Here is a 14,646-nt window from a genome sequence, read left to right as displayed (position 1 = left end):
CAAACAAACTCACAGCCTCTCAGCTGCTCTGATGCCCCTCGCACTCGTTCAAACTGGTGGTCTCCTGTTTCAGCGAGGAGCACAGTCACACAGTCACACACACACACACATACACACACACACACACACACACACAGTCACACACACACACACACACACACACACACACACACACACACACACACACACACACACACACACACACACACACACACACACACACACACACACACACACACACACAGATATGAGCCCAGTGGCAGCACAGTCTGTCCAGTCCGATAACACCAGCACTTGCGTAAGAGTGACAGACACGCAGGAGGCACGCAAGGGACGTCTCCTCCGGGACAGTTTAACTGTCAATGAAGTTGGGGGCTAAAAGGAAGAGAGGACTTCAAAGAGCATTGCGGAGGGCCGCAACCCCACCCACCACCTCCTTCATCCCTTGGCCCCCTGACACCATGCCCCACCTCCACATCAAAGTCGGACACCAGACACCCTGTCTGCGTAAAAAGGTGCCGGTGCCGTGCCGTGCGTTTTGGCTTACAGTTCCAGCGGCGGTCGACGCACAGCGCTTGAGAGGAATTAAATAATGCTGTTGTGCAAATGGGTGACTGGGCTGGAGGGGTATGCGGCCCGGACATGCTGCATACTTGGCAGGGCCCGGGACATTCCACCACGGAGGCCTCTGGCAAGCCCCAGGCATAAATAACGGCAGGGATAAACTGTGTTTCACCAGCGCGAGCCACACTAATGACACACGGAAGGAGGTGGTGTGTGTGTGTGTGTGTGTGTGTGTGTGTGTGTGTGTGTGTGTGTGTGTGTGTGTGTGTGTGTGTGTGTGTGAGAGAGTAAAGGGGGACTGGAGAGTGTTTTGGGGGGTCGTGGATGGGGGTTTTGGAGGTGTATTAGTGAGGTGCCTAAGCGTCCCTTTCCACTGAGCGAGAGGCTCTGCAGCTCTAAGCCTGGTTCTGTTCACAACAGGCCTGTGAGATTAAACAGCCAATTTCCCAGACTGATACTGTGTGCTTGCCTCCCCTCACTGTGTGTGTGTGTGTGCCTGTGCCTGTGCGTGTGCATGTATACAGTATGTATGTGTATGTGTGTCTGTGTGCAAGTGTGCTTGTGTCTGTGTGTGTGTGTGTCTGTGTGTAAGTGTGTCTGTGCAAGTGTGTGTGTGTGTGCGTGTCTGTGTGCAAGTGTGCATGTGTGTAAGTGTGTCTGTGCAAGTTTCTGTGTGTGTGTGTGTGTGTGCGTGTGCGTGTGCGTGTGCGTGTGTGCGTGTGCGTGTGCGTGTGCGTGTGCGTGTGTGTGTGCGCGTGTGCGTGTGCGTGTGCGCAAGTGTGTGTGTGTGTGTGCGCAAGTGTGTGTGTGTGTGTGTGTGTGCGTGCGTGTGCGTGTGCGTGTGTGTGTGTCTTGTCCTCCTGATGTGTGTGCCTCACTTGAGAGCTGAGAGAACAGCTAGGTTAATCCTCTCTGATTAGACTAAATGAGGCCGAGAGGCTGATGGGACAGGCATCTCACTCATGTTTACCGGACCAGGAGCTGATCAGCACAGAGGAGAGAGGAGAGAGGAGCTGGCACAGTTCAATATGTGATTAAGCCCAGCTCAGAAAACCCACTAAATCAATCACTTCACAACCTCAGAGTCCAAAGAATCTGTTAACGAAACTGAAACTTTAATGAAACTCAAGGGTGGGAAATGGTATTAATTATGACCCAATATTAGTTCAGAGTTCATCTACAGTTCAGTTCTATTAGGGGTCACACAGACCCTCTGAAGCATGGCCACAGTGAACTGGGGTCGGTTATCAGATCTTCTCCAATAGGATACAGCGCAGGAATGGAAACAGAACAGGTAGAGAGAGAGAGTATGCTAATAACTGATTCTCTGAAACGAGGTGCCTTCACAGTCTTTGTTTGCGGGGTTACACCAAAACTACATAATTATGATTCTAACCGTAAATACCTGAAGGTAAGAAGGTAGCCCACACACAGCTCTTCACGATAAAGTAGGCTGACCTCAGTTTGACCTATTCATTATGGTCGTGCCAAACAAACATGCTAACAGTTCAGCTGAGTGGCCTTCATCACAACTCTTAGAGGATACTCCTACTAGCGTCCTAAGCCAACCGATGAGTTCAGCATGCGTGCTGTTTAGCTGGTCAAAGTTTCCGGAAACCATTTCCAGAACACTGGCCTGTGCAGATGTATCCCCACTAACACTCAATACTGCTAATAAGGCTGCTGGAAGACATTAAGCATGATTCAGCCAACATGACCACCCTGAAAGCCGGCAGAGAGATAGAGAGAGAGAGTGTGTGAGAGAGTGAGAGAGAGAGAGAGAGAGAGAGAGAGAGAGAAAACTGTGAATGAAACGGCACATCTGTAAATGACAGGTGCATTGGTGCACGCCAACCATGAATCGCCTGTCACATTACTGAACCCTCAATCACATACACGCCCCATAAACACACACGCCCACCAACATATACCAATGTCGTGTGTGTTAGCTCTTAGCTAAAACTGCTGAAACTGACATGGGAGCCAAGTTCAAATTTCTTCCAGAAGGAATAGATTTTCTGACAGCTACCGTAAACATGAAGGAAAATTCCAGAAAGCTGAATGACACACAGCACAGTAAGGAGCTATTCAGACATGCAACGTCACGAGAGCACATACTAGGATCATGGTTATCACTTCTTCACATTGGTTAATGGTGGAGACTGTTCTCCAGCGTATCACTCCTAAAGCAAGATGGGGACGGGAAAGTTCTGGAATTACAGTAAGAATTATAAACCCTTCAGTATGAGCAACACATTATAGGCCTGTGTCCTGGACATGGATGAAGCCTAGTCCTAGACTTAAAGCTCTCTTTCAGTGGAGATCTTCACTGAAGTTCTTTTTTATTCTCTGGCTTAAAATTAATATTCAGAAAAAGCGGCCCTATGTGACACAAACGACACACAATGACGTGGTTGTCTTGACTGTGTGACATCACCTAATATTTCCAGCACATTATCATGGCAGCTGATATCAGCACTTCTACAAGGTAATCAAACTTTATCACCTCATTTAAATGAGGTCCTCTGTGGCCCTTTATAATACATTTCTGACAGTAGTTACATGTCTAGCTGTATTAGCTTAACATGATGGGCATATAGTTGCTGTGTGGATAAATGGAGCAGTGCCTGAGACGCGGATATGGCAGAGGCACTGTGACGCAACAGAGCCGTTCCGCCGACGCAACGCAGACAATGTGTTCAAGCCTTAAGTCATATGAGATGATGGACGTTATCTTACATTATGCAATTTTCCTTTCCAATCATAGAAAGTATCGCATGTTTAATGTTGTTAAGTGAGTGTTGTACTTTGAGAGCAAAGATTAACCGAGTCAAATTCCTTGTTTACGCAAACCTGGCCAAAAAAGCTGATTCTGATAAAGGCACCCTTAACCTTGACCTTAACATAACGTTTCCCAAATCATTTTGATGGCATATAACCTCATAACATGACGAATGGCACTTCTGCTATTGTCTGAGCGGCCCTCTGTAGACGATTACCGACCTAGCAACTTTCTAGTTTCGGGTAGGAAACTGCACCCCCGAGGCAGCATACATGTATCCTTCGTGCTGCCTTCAACCAAAGATTCTTTATATATTAGAACGTCTCTGCTTCAACTCCCGCTGATTAAAGTCAACTGTCAGCATTCTGTGTTGCTATCATAGTAGGCCGTCCGAAACCAAATTCATAGACTTATCTTGATGCCTGCTACGGCAAGTGACTCGTTAGACAGTTGAAGACAGTTGGGAGCTGCCTTCCATTTCAGACACAGCCACTAAGTGCAGCACTACATCATGCTAGCATCTAATCCCATCTACAGGCACACATACAGTACACACACAAATAATGTCACTCAATCACTCATTCAAGAAGACTGATCCATCTATCCAATATAAACTTGGCCCTAGTTTGACCCCTGAAACAAACAAAAATCACTCACTCACTCACTCTCACTCTCTCTCTCTCTCTCTCACTCTCTCTCTCTCACTCTCTCTCACTCTCTCTCACTCTCTCTCACTCTCCTCCCTACCTCATTGAAGCGTGTGACCAGGTCCTCCAGGGCGCTCCTCTGCTGCCCCTCTCCACTGCTCTCCGTGGCGGGCATGGCGGGTGCCGAGAGCGAGGCCCTGAGATGCGGATGCCGCGGCAGGCACTCGGGACTGCCCAGCTGGCGCGTGAGCAGGCACAGGTAGTCGAGCGGGAAGACGCGGCGGTACAGGCGCCGCTCCTGCTCGGTCAGTGCAATGGCCACCTCCTCGGGGAAGGGCACCAGGTGGCGCAGCTCCGCCAGCTCCTTGCTGATGCCCGCCGCCACGCCGACCACACCCCCCACACCGCCGGGCAACAGCGAGCCCACACTCTGGGCCACGCCCGCACACAGCTGGCGCTCTGGGGGGGGGAGAGAGAGAGAGAGAGAGACAGAGAGACAGAGAGAGAGAGAGAGAGAGAGAGAGAGAGAGAGAGAGGAGGAAAAGGTGAGCTTTTACATAACATAGCGCACATGTTAAAACCCCATGGTACAGCCCATGCAGATACAGACGGAGGGACATAACTTGTCAGAGGGAAGGAGAGAAAATGAAGACGAGATTGATAGACAGATGAGAGAAACAAAAGACAAAGAAAGGAGGGAAAGGTGGGCTTTTGAAAGAAGAATAGAACACAGATACTAAATAGATCAGTGTCATTCCAAACTACTCCTATGCACCTTTTGAAGCTGGTTCTCTGAGAGAGAGCGGTGAACTTAGATGGATGGATGACAAGATCCATTCAGACAGACATACAGACATGCAGACAGAGGTAATGAGACATTAGAAACCGATATTCTGTAAACCAATTTAGAGCTAACCACAAGATATGCACAGGGACGGCTATCAAGAGGCAGCCCCTAGTCTGAAAGAGCTGCTGGAGAAATCACTCAGCTCCACTGAGCTCAGTCAGACTGACTACCCACACTCCCAGAGTCTATTCAGGGATGGAGGGATGGATGGATGGATGGAGGGAGGGAGGGATGTATAGAAACGGTATTAATCCTGAGGGAAATGTGGGCATATGGCTCTGATCTGGCCTTGTTTACATCACAGAGGGGTTTCATCATCACCCAGTGTGAGTCTAATGGAGTCTATGACAGACTCCAGGGCCTGAAGTCCAGTAAGAGAGAGTAGCGCAGATGGAGCCGTAGAGAGGTACTCATGCAATGCACAGTATGTCTGGTATGGCTGGCATGGGATGAAGCATTTAAGGCTCTGTAAACAACAAACCTGTAAGGCATAGACAAGACAAGCCCACCGTTTTACAGGAAAGAAATGCCTCCCACGTCCTTACTCATACTAAGTAGAGGTGTGAATATTAACTATTTTTGATCTGAATATATGACAGAGTTTTACAGTTAGGGGTATGGCTACAGTAATGTAAGCCTGAGTCAGTAAATAGAAAATGTATCAGGAAAGCAATAGAACTCTTTCTTATATTTTCAGTGTGTCCTCTCTCTCCACAAATGCTAGAAGTATTATGAATGTCCATCTCCACAGATTAACACTGCAGAGCAGTGGTCATTTGCTAAAGCAGCCCATGTGCTTTCATAACCTTGCATGATTCCGTGTGTGTTCATAATAACCTAATAGAGATAGCCTTATTCCAGTGCATATTAGGACATTCAAATATCCCTGCTTACACATAGACAGGCAAAAACCATATTAAGACCAAATCAGATCATTTTGTTTTCACGAGAATTTCAAATACTATAAGATAATTAATAGAGGATCTCATTTCTACTAAAACAAGGCGAGAAGAAGTATGTCCTCCTGGTAACGGCAGATTACCCTCCCAAACACACACACACACACACACACACACACACACACACACACACACACAGAGCCAGAACAGTATGTTTGTGTCATAGAGCAGGAACAGAGCAGTGCGGGGACATCATCAATTTCAGCAGCCTTTAACGCCTCTCTGGAGAGGATCACCACAAACTCAGCTCAGCACGCACGCACAATATGCACACTAGACACACACACACACACACACACACATTATCCACATCATCACAAACTCAGCTTGCACCTCTGCAGTGAAGCAGAGAACACACTCCACCTGGGTCACACAAGCACATCAGCAGCAGCAGCAGTAGCGAGAACAAGAACTTCTTAGAACCTAATAGAATCAAGCCCTAGGGTGAAGAGTAACAGCCCAAAAGAAAAACAGAATTAACCAGCAGAAACAGTTCACAGCCACTACCACAAATGTTTTTGTATTTTGATAAAAGCTACAGGTTTTCCAACTTCCCTACAATCACCCTTAAAAGATGAAGTAGGCTACATTTTGTCAGTATATATATATATATACACTGTATATATATATATCTTGATACATGATATATATATATATATATATCAATCAGTGGCTGTTGCTATTAAGAATACTTAATGTTGCATGACTATAAATTAGTGTGTAAATATATACTTGACTGAATTTCAGAAGCAAAAGAAGCTTCTATACAACATACAGTATACAAAATCTACAGTCCTGAAAATGCGCATCCTTTCAAAGAATATAACATGCTGGGCTATACCAGGGGTCAAGGCAGTTGTGTAGGTGGGGTGGCCATTTCCACCATGTTACTGCATAACTGAAGGGTTCTGTGGGCACTTGCATAATCAAAGCTCTTCTGTCTAAGACAATACGGATCTCCAGGATCACAAAGAGGCTGGGCCCACCACATCCCACCACAGACTCCCTCTCAGGAGGGCCTTGCTCTGCATGACAAACAGTGGGCTGGGACATCCAATAACACACACACACACACACACACACACACACACACACACACACAAGCATTTTAGAGACATCACTCTGACAGATTAATCCACCTCTGTGCAGACCCAGACCCACAAAGACACTCATAATTAGATGTGAGTCTCACACACACACACACACACACACAAACACTAACACACACATGGGGCCCGGTGATTGAAGCCAAATGAATTCCACCTTATTAATAAGCATGTGATTGTTTGCCATCTTTCCATGGTGAGGAGCCTAATGTTTATGCATGTCCACTCAGGACGCCTTGGGAGTGTGTGTGTGTGTGTGTGTGTGTGTGCGTGTGTGAGTGTGCATGTCCGTCTCACCGTGTATGCCCCTGTCTAGGGACACACACGGCTGTCCATGTGAATGTGAGTGTGTGTGTGTGTGTGTGAGTGGCCATCTCAGTGCAGATCCTGTTCTCAGACTCACCACTCGAGTGCACTTCCTGACATGCCTCCTAAGAGTAGCCACGGCTACATACATTTACCTATGGGTGCACCTGCACACACACACACACACACACACACACACACACACACACACACACACACACACACACACACACACCTGCCAAAGTGCCTCAGAGGGCTACAACTCATTTAAATGTATCTATTGCATTATCCATTACCCACCTATTAAATTACAATCTACCTTTTCTGTATTAGGTTTATCTAATCCAACTATGACTGGTCAATCAAGTAATGAGGCCAACTTTTCATTACACACACACACTTCTAGAGTAATTTGCTTGTCTCCTTCCTTACCACTGACTCTCATCTCATCTGTAGATGAGACCTCATCTCACTCACTATCTCATCTCATCTGTAACTCAGTGAGCATCTGACTGTCTCTTTTCACAGTCCCACTCTTGACATTGCCTCCTGAGGTGTATCCAGCTCCACAGCTACATTCACGGCTTTGCTATTAACACAGAAGCAACGATGCCATATCACAACAAGCCTATTCATTACCGTGCTCAAGTAGAGAGCTTAGGTCCATGCTGTGTAACCTCATCACCATTGACATGGCTAGGCTGAGAACTAGCCATCAAGGACGCTATAAAGTGTCTGGTAATTCCGACTAGAGGTTGTGTTTATGATTACTGTCAGAGGGAGAGCGGGGGAGAGGAGAAGAGAAGAGGTGGAGAACAGAAGAGGTGGAGAAGAGAAGAGGAGGAGAAGAGAAGAGAAGAGGTGGAGAAGAGAAGAGGAGGAGAAGAGAAGAGAAGAGGAGGAGAAGAGAAGAGGAGGAGAAGAGAAGAGGTGGAGAAGAGAAGAGGAGAAGAGAAGAGGAGGAGAAGAGAAGAGGAGGAGAAGAGAAGAGAAGAGGAGGAGAAGAGAAGAGGAGGAGAAGAGAAGAGAAGAGGAGGAGAAGAGAAGACGAGGAGAAGAGAAGAGGTGGAGAAGAGAAGAGGAGGAGAAGAGAAGAGGAGGAGAAGAGAAGAGAAGGAGAAGAGAAGAGGTGGAGAAGAGAAGAGGTGGAGAAGAGAAGAGGAGGAGAAGAGAAGAGAAGAGGAGGAGAAGAGAAGAGGTGGAGAAGAGAAGAGGAGGAGAAGAGAAGAGGAGGAGAAGAGAAGAGGTGGAGAAGAGAAGAGGTGGAGAAGAAAGGAAGAGAGCAGGAAATAGGTCTTTTGAAAGAAAGAGGAAAGAAGAGAGAATGCTGTTGACACTGGACACCTGCCACCATTCAAGCCACTATTTATGGTGTGTAGATTGACCTTGAGAATGAACTGTAGCAAATCACACACACACACACACACGTACACACACACACACACACACACACACACACGTACACACACACACACACACACGTACACACACACACAGACACAGACACAGACACAGACACACAGACACACACACACAAATCCGCAGACACATGCACCTGTCTAACAACAAACACTTTATGGATTTACATGCCATGGTAGCAACAAGAAAATGTATTGTAAAACATATGCAAAGGTGGTGACTCCAGATCTAGTCACCACAGCATTCATTTAAACACCTCTCTAGAAGTCCTCCATAAACACAGTGAAAACCCCTCTAACTAGACAAGTTCTATACTGAGCATCTGTGTCTTTATTTCAGTACTAGCCTAACAACTCAGCTGGTGCCTAAGGCATAACCTTGTCCAAATCAAAAATACAATAATACAGTGCATTAGTACAAATATTCTAATAACACTTTAATACAAGAACAGAGTAGGTTATTGTATAAATATTATTTTACTTCACAGAAATGGTCACTGGTTTCAATAACATTACAGGAGGTTAGCATCTGAAAGTTGCCAGCTTAGCCTAGTAACTGGCGGAAGAGAGTTTGGATTTAGCCCAGTTCTATCCTTGGCACGAGAGCACCTGTTTACCTAATCTTTAGCCCCTTCAGCCTCCTCCATTCAACATCACAGAGCAGCGCCCCGGAGCAGCTGTAGTAGACTAGCACTTAAAAATAAAACAGCCACCCATGCCAAACCAGCCATGTGAACAGGCAGTGGTCAAAACTCAACTACAGTGCAGCTTTGGAAGGGGGAACGATTGTCGCTAGCGGTAAAGTAAACACCAACCCGCACACGTGCACACAAACACAAAACAGCTGATCAGATTGATGGTTGTCAGGTGTCAAGTCCATTGACAGTGACACACACACACACGACATCGATGGCAAACCAGAGGTACGAATAAAAACAAAAGAAAAATCACAGTACTTACTGAGGAGCCTGTAGTCGGTTCGGTTTGAATGCTTCATGATTAGTGTGTGTGTGTGTGTGTGTGTGTGTGTGTGTGTGTGTGTGTTCTATGGTCTGAGAGCAGCACTGTTGCTGCCGGTGGCTCGACAGTTTACACCACACTGCTGAGACGCACACTCATTTCACTCTGAGCAGCTGCATCTGAGCGCCTCTCACTCGCTCTCTCTTACATACACACACACACACGGGCGTGCGCACACACTCACACACACATACACTGCACACACAGTGCACACATGCCCTTCCATGCTCCCGCGGTTCCATCACCCCCTGAGACTCGTGCGCACACACACGCACACGCACACACACACGCACACACACACGCACACACACCAGTATTGGGTTCCATGGGACATGACAGTTACAGGACAGAGCAGAGCCAAGTTCCAACTCAAAGCTCCAGCAGTAGGAAGTGAGGCTTGCGATCCTCACGAGCCCGTCCTGCCCATAGAGGACACACACACACACACACACACACACACACACACACAGTAAAAAGAGTAACACTGAAGCTCAGATTGCCTCATATGATTCCTGTCCTATCCACATAGATGGCTACAAAAGAGCTCCAGTCATCCAGTCAGGGTACATCTCAAGGTCTCATTTTTATACATTTAGATTTATCCAGTAAGCAGACATTAGTACTCAAACTGACTTACTGCACTAGTAAGGTGCGCAGTGTTTCCCGTATGTTCCCAATATGTTCTATCTGGGATAGCGGCTGTCATTGCCTCACAGTTAGCCTACTGCCTCAACAAAATGGATATGGACGAATGGGATAGACCCACTAATGAGGGCAGGCATCCAATTGCCTATGCTATGAGTATGCCTATGAGTCAGTAAGAGCAGTGGGAGATTTAGTACCCCCCCACAGAGCCTGACTATGGAGGAGAAATAGATGATCGAGAGAGAGATGCATCTGAGCCCACAGGAAACTATCGGTGGTGCTTATGTGGGGTTTGTGTCCCTATGTCCACTGACATGGAGAGCGTCTGCTGCCAGGAAATGAACCTTGGCACATCTCATCCAAAATAACAGATGTATCACGTCCAATCCGAGACTATATATGGAATATCACTCACCAGGAATTCCAAAACGGTTAAAAATTTCTAAACAGGCAAATTTATGAGCAGGGATGGATTACTGAACAGGCCTAATAGACCCAGGCCCAGGGGCCCAAGTGTTCAGGGATCCCTGAAGCTCAAACCTCTTCGTGAAGTCACTACTATGTTCTCCAGCCCTGATATCGGATTAGAGGCCCTCAGTCAAATAACATAGGTTATGTTATGTGATATGTCTTAATAGGGCCCCTCAATCATATAACATAAGTTATATTATTCACCCTGATATCTAAATGGGGCCCCTCATTCAAATAACATGGGTCACGCTATATGTGATAATCATGCTTTGTAATTGCCATATTTTTTCACAGCAAGATGCCTTAAATGTGTTGATGGTTATATTATAAGTCTCAATCTGTCATTTATTTGCACAAAACTTGCCAGAAGTCATAATTTAAGGGGTTATTGCCTTTTAGTACACCCAACTGCAACCCAGTTAGAGAATAAAATGGATGCCTATTTTTTCCACTTCATGCGAGTGGTTCTGTGCAGAAATACAAGACCAGTTGATGGTCATAATTTGTGTTTAAAAGGGGAAGTATAAGGCTACATACGTGTGTGCTATAATGTAGCAGAACTAGCGTGACCACCAACCAGACTCCAGACTGAAAAGGAGGACAAGTTATCTATAAAGTGAGGACAAATTGGACAAAATGAGGACACCCCCCAATGTTTGCTCATAGGCCTATTCCTGTTGAGTACCTGTAGCTAGCTGGGACATATCTGTGTATAGTGTGTGTATACTGTGTGAACTTTCTTCCCAACACCTTAAGAGTTGTGCTAGTAAGAAAAGAAAGCCAGCAGATCGGGCTTTTAGCTCGATTGTTAGCACGCTTGACTCCCGAATCCAAGATGCTGCTGTTTGTGGGTTCGAGTCCGAGCAAGTACAGGGCTGAGCCGTGCAAATCAGCACAAGGCATTGGTGCCATGACCCAGGTCAGGAGTGAGGTTTAGATATGAACACGCAATTTGTATTGAAAAGGGGAAGTGGGGGCTACATGTGTATTATAAAGTAGCAGAAATAGCACCACAACACAAATCTTTGGGCCATTCGCTCGACCCAGCATAACCTTGCAGCAAGTGCAGCAAGTGCCGCTTGCTATCTGTAAGCCCTGTCTTTTTTATTCAATGTATTTCATTTTTGAGTTTTTTATCCAAAAGTAATCCAAAAGTATTCAAATTATGTTCCATTATTTTTGCAATCCAATTATAACAATTATTATAATAAATGGATTACACTACTGATCACAAAAATTGGTGTGTAGTCTGTGCTCTGTAATGGATTACATTTCAAAGTAATCTGACCCAACACTGAACTGAGTGGTCTGTGTGTTGGTATCAGAAGCAACATTAAGTGATCCTTCCATTCCATCTTTCCCTTTTCCCAACATGTTTTCATTCCTTTCTACCTAGTAGCCTATCTGTCATTCATTAATTAATTCATTCATTCATTCTCTCGACCAAGGAAGTTCTTTTCTTTCTTTCTTTTTTCTTTCTTTCTTCGTAAAGTTTGTGTGTGTGTGTGTGTGTGTGTGTGTGTCTGTTTGTTTCTGATGGAACATGTCCTGTGCCTTCGACCCTGTTGGCCTCACCTCTCTGTTCCATACGCACCTGTTCTTTCCTTCTGGCGGCAGAATGGAGCTGTCGCCCAATATTTCAGTACGGACTTGGAGGGCCACAGAGAGATGGTAAACACTGTCGTCTGACTCATGCAAGGCAGCGCCACACGTACATTCACACATAAAACATACACACAAACACAAACACATACTGTACATGCAAAATCTGAGAGCAGGGCAGCATGCTTGAGATTATTTTTAGGGTTGGGGTGGGGGGTGTGGGGATCTTTTTATGTTCATTCTCCGCATGCTAAGCTAAACTGCGTCTGCAATCCTTGACCCAACTTTGACTTACGCTCTTACAGACCCTCCATTTATCAAAAACACAGCAAATAAGTATATATACTCTTCTGATCCCGTGAGGGAAATTTGGTCTCTGCATTTATCCCAATCCGTGAATTAGTGAAACACACACAGCACACAGTGTACACACAGTGAGGTGAAGCACACACTAATCCCGGCGCAGTGAGCTGCCTGCATCAACAGCGGCGCTCGGGGAGCAGTGAAGGGTTAGGTGCCTTGCTCAAGGGCACTTCAGCCGTGCCTAATGGTCGGGGTTCGAACCGGCAAGTGCTAACCAGTAGGCCACGGCTGCCCGCAATGCCCATCAGAGGCTTTAACAGTGAACCAAGCCAAGCCAAACGGGGCAATGTTGAGAAGAGCCAGATCTGACGCACGCGCGCGACGCGCACACGCGCACACGCACACACGCACACACGCACACACGCACACACACACACCTCCACCTGCCATCACTGCAAACTTCTGGAACATAAAAAAACATCTTTCTGAGGGGTGTTCAACTAGGTTAGAAAAACAAAACAATATCTCCTCATAAGCAGCATTTATGCAAACAAAAACAGAGGTTTCAAGTTGCTAGTCTCATGAGAGGTTATCATGTGATGAGAGTTCACCGTCCAGAGACATCCCATTGACAATATCGTCTAGAAGGGCATCAAAACATAAGCCTAAGACATTACATCTACATCAACAACACCTAACTTCCTCAATCGCCAGTGCTTCTATTATCAATACTCTTCTGAACTGTCTTAAAAAAAGGATTTGGACTGATTTTGAAAGGCCAAATGCCAACAATGGTACTTATTTATATAGTGCAAATAAGAATTGAAATAGTCTTAGGACAGGATGCTTCACAGGTGGCTATTCTCTTCAATAGAACAATGTTGATCCTCTGTTCCTGTTATTACTCTATTATCTGGAATTCTACTGAATTACTAAACCAATTCACCCCTCTGACTGATCAGCCGACGGTAATTTCAACTCCTCAGTCAAAACTTGACGGAAACAAATGCGACTCTAACACAGTATTTCACAGAGCCTGACATGGACCAGCTGCTTCAGACTCCTATTAATCATGGGACATGGCACTAGTGAGAGGTACATCAATTGCCCGTATTGAATGAAAGAACAGTTCAAACCCTCCTCTAAAACCGTACCATTTTTCAACCCCAGTGACAGCAGATAATGGAATCAACTGAGGTAGACCGGATACTCGCTCCTAATGCAGACGGCATAACGGCATTAAAGAGAGTTCCCATTTGATGACTTCATTTCCTGCCGTCCCCGCTGAGTATACCTTGTGAGGCCGAGTCTCCATTCTCTCTCTCTCTCTCTCTCTCTGTGTGTGTGTGTGTGTGTGTGTGTGTGTGTGTGTGTGTGTGGCAGAGTACGTCCTCGACCGACCCTCGGCTCTCTCACAGAGGTTAATGAAGTCCTTTGACATGGATAGAGATGAGAAGCACTTCTGAGACACTCAAGATCTACATCTCTCTCTCTCTCTCTCTCTCTCTGTGTGTGTGTGTGTGTGTGTGTAAGCCATGGCATCAAAAGCTTTGCAGCATCCTCAAATTGACCATGTAAAATCTCTTCATATGGATGAGGTTTTCACAGGGTCTCCCTGACCTGAAGAGCCTCTGCCTTATTATTCCAGTGCATGCCCATCTTAAGAAAGATGTACTTGCAAACACCTCCTTTGATTGATTTCTATTTTACTTTAAAGATCAAGAGTTGTGTAGCTCATCACTTAACAGTTTTAATTTTCTGTTCAATTGAATAGTAAACAACTAAATAGTAATATTATGTCATAAATTATTAAATATATTAATGCATCATGCTTTACATAGTTTAGTCACGGTCACAATTTATTCATTCATTCATTAATTCATTTATTTGGTGTCTTGTTCTCTTGATTTAGCCATTTACTACCATAACCATAACGTGAATCCAGTTTTGCTTTTTATTCAATCAGGACTTCAGTC

The 14,646-nt window shown here is 45.7% G+C and overlaps 1 protein-coding gene across 3 annotated transcripts in view; it reads right to left on the bottom strand.

Moving 5' to 3' along the window:
* The window catches only part of plce1 (phospholipase C, epsilon 1), a 73,962-nt gene that overhangs the window by 29,379 nt on the left and 29,937 nt on the right, over positions 1-14,646 (bottom strand). For 2 of the 3 annotated variants that reach the window (XM_042082204.1, XM_042082205.1), the window contains exon 4: positions 4,094-4,452. In XM_042082204.1, the coding sequence (XP_041938138.1) occupies positions 4,094-4,452 (359 nt within the window). Of the gene's footprint in view, positions 1-4,093; positions 4,453-9,589; positions 9,779-14,646 lie in introns of those variants that run through there. The other variant, XM_042082206.1, reaches the window with a different exon arrangement.

Source organism: Alosa sapidissima, chromosome 24, assembly GCF_018492685.1.
Source record: "Alosa sapidissima isolate fAloSap1 chromosome 24, fAloSap1.pri, whole genome shotgun sequence".
Taxonomy (NCBI): Eukaryota; Metazoa; Chordata; class Actinopteri; order Clupeiformes; family Clupeidae; genus Alosa; species Alosa sapidissima.
This window is presented reverse-complemented; position numbering and strand designations above follow the sequence as displayed.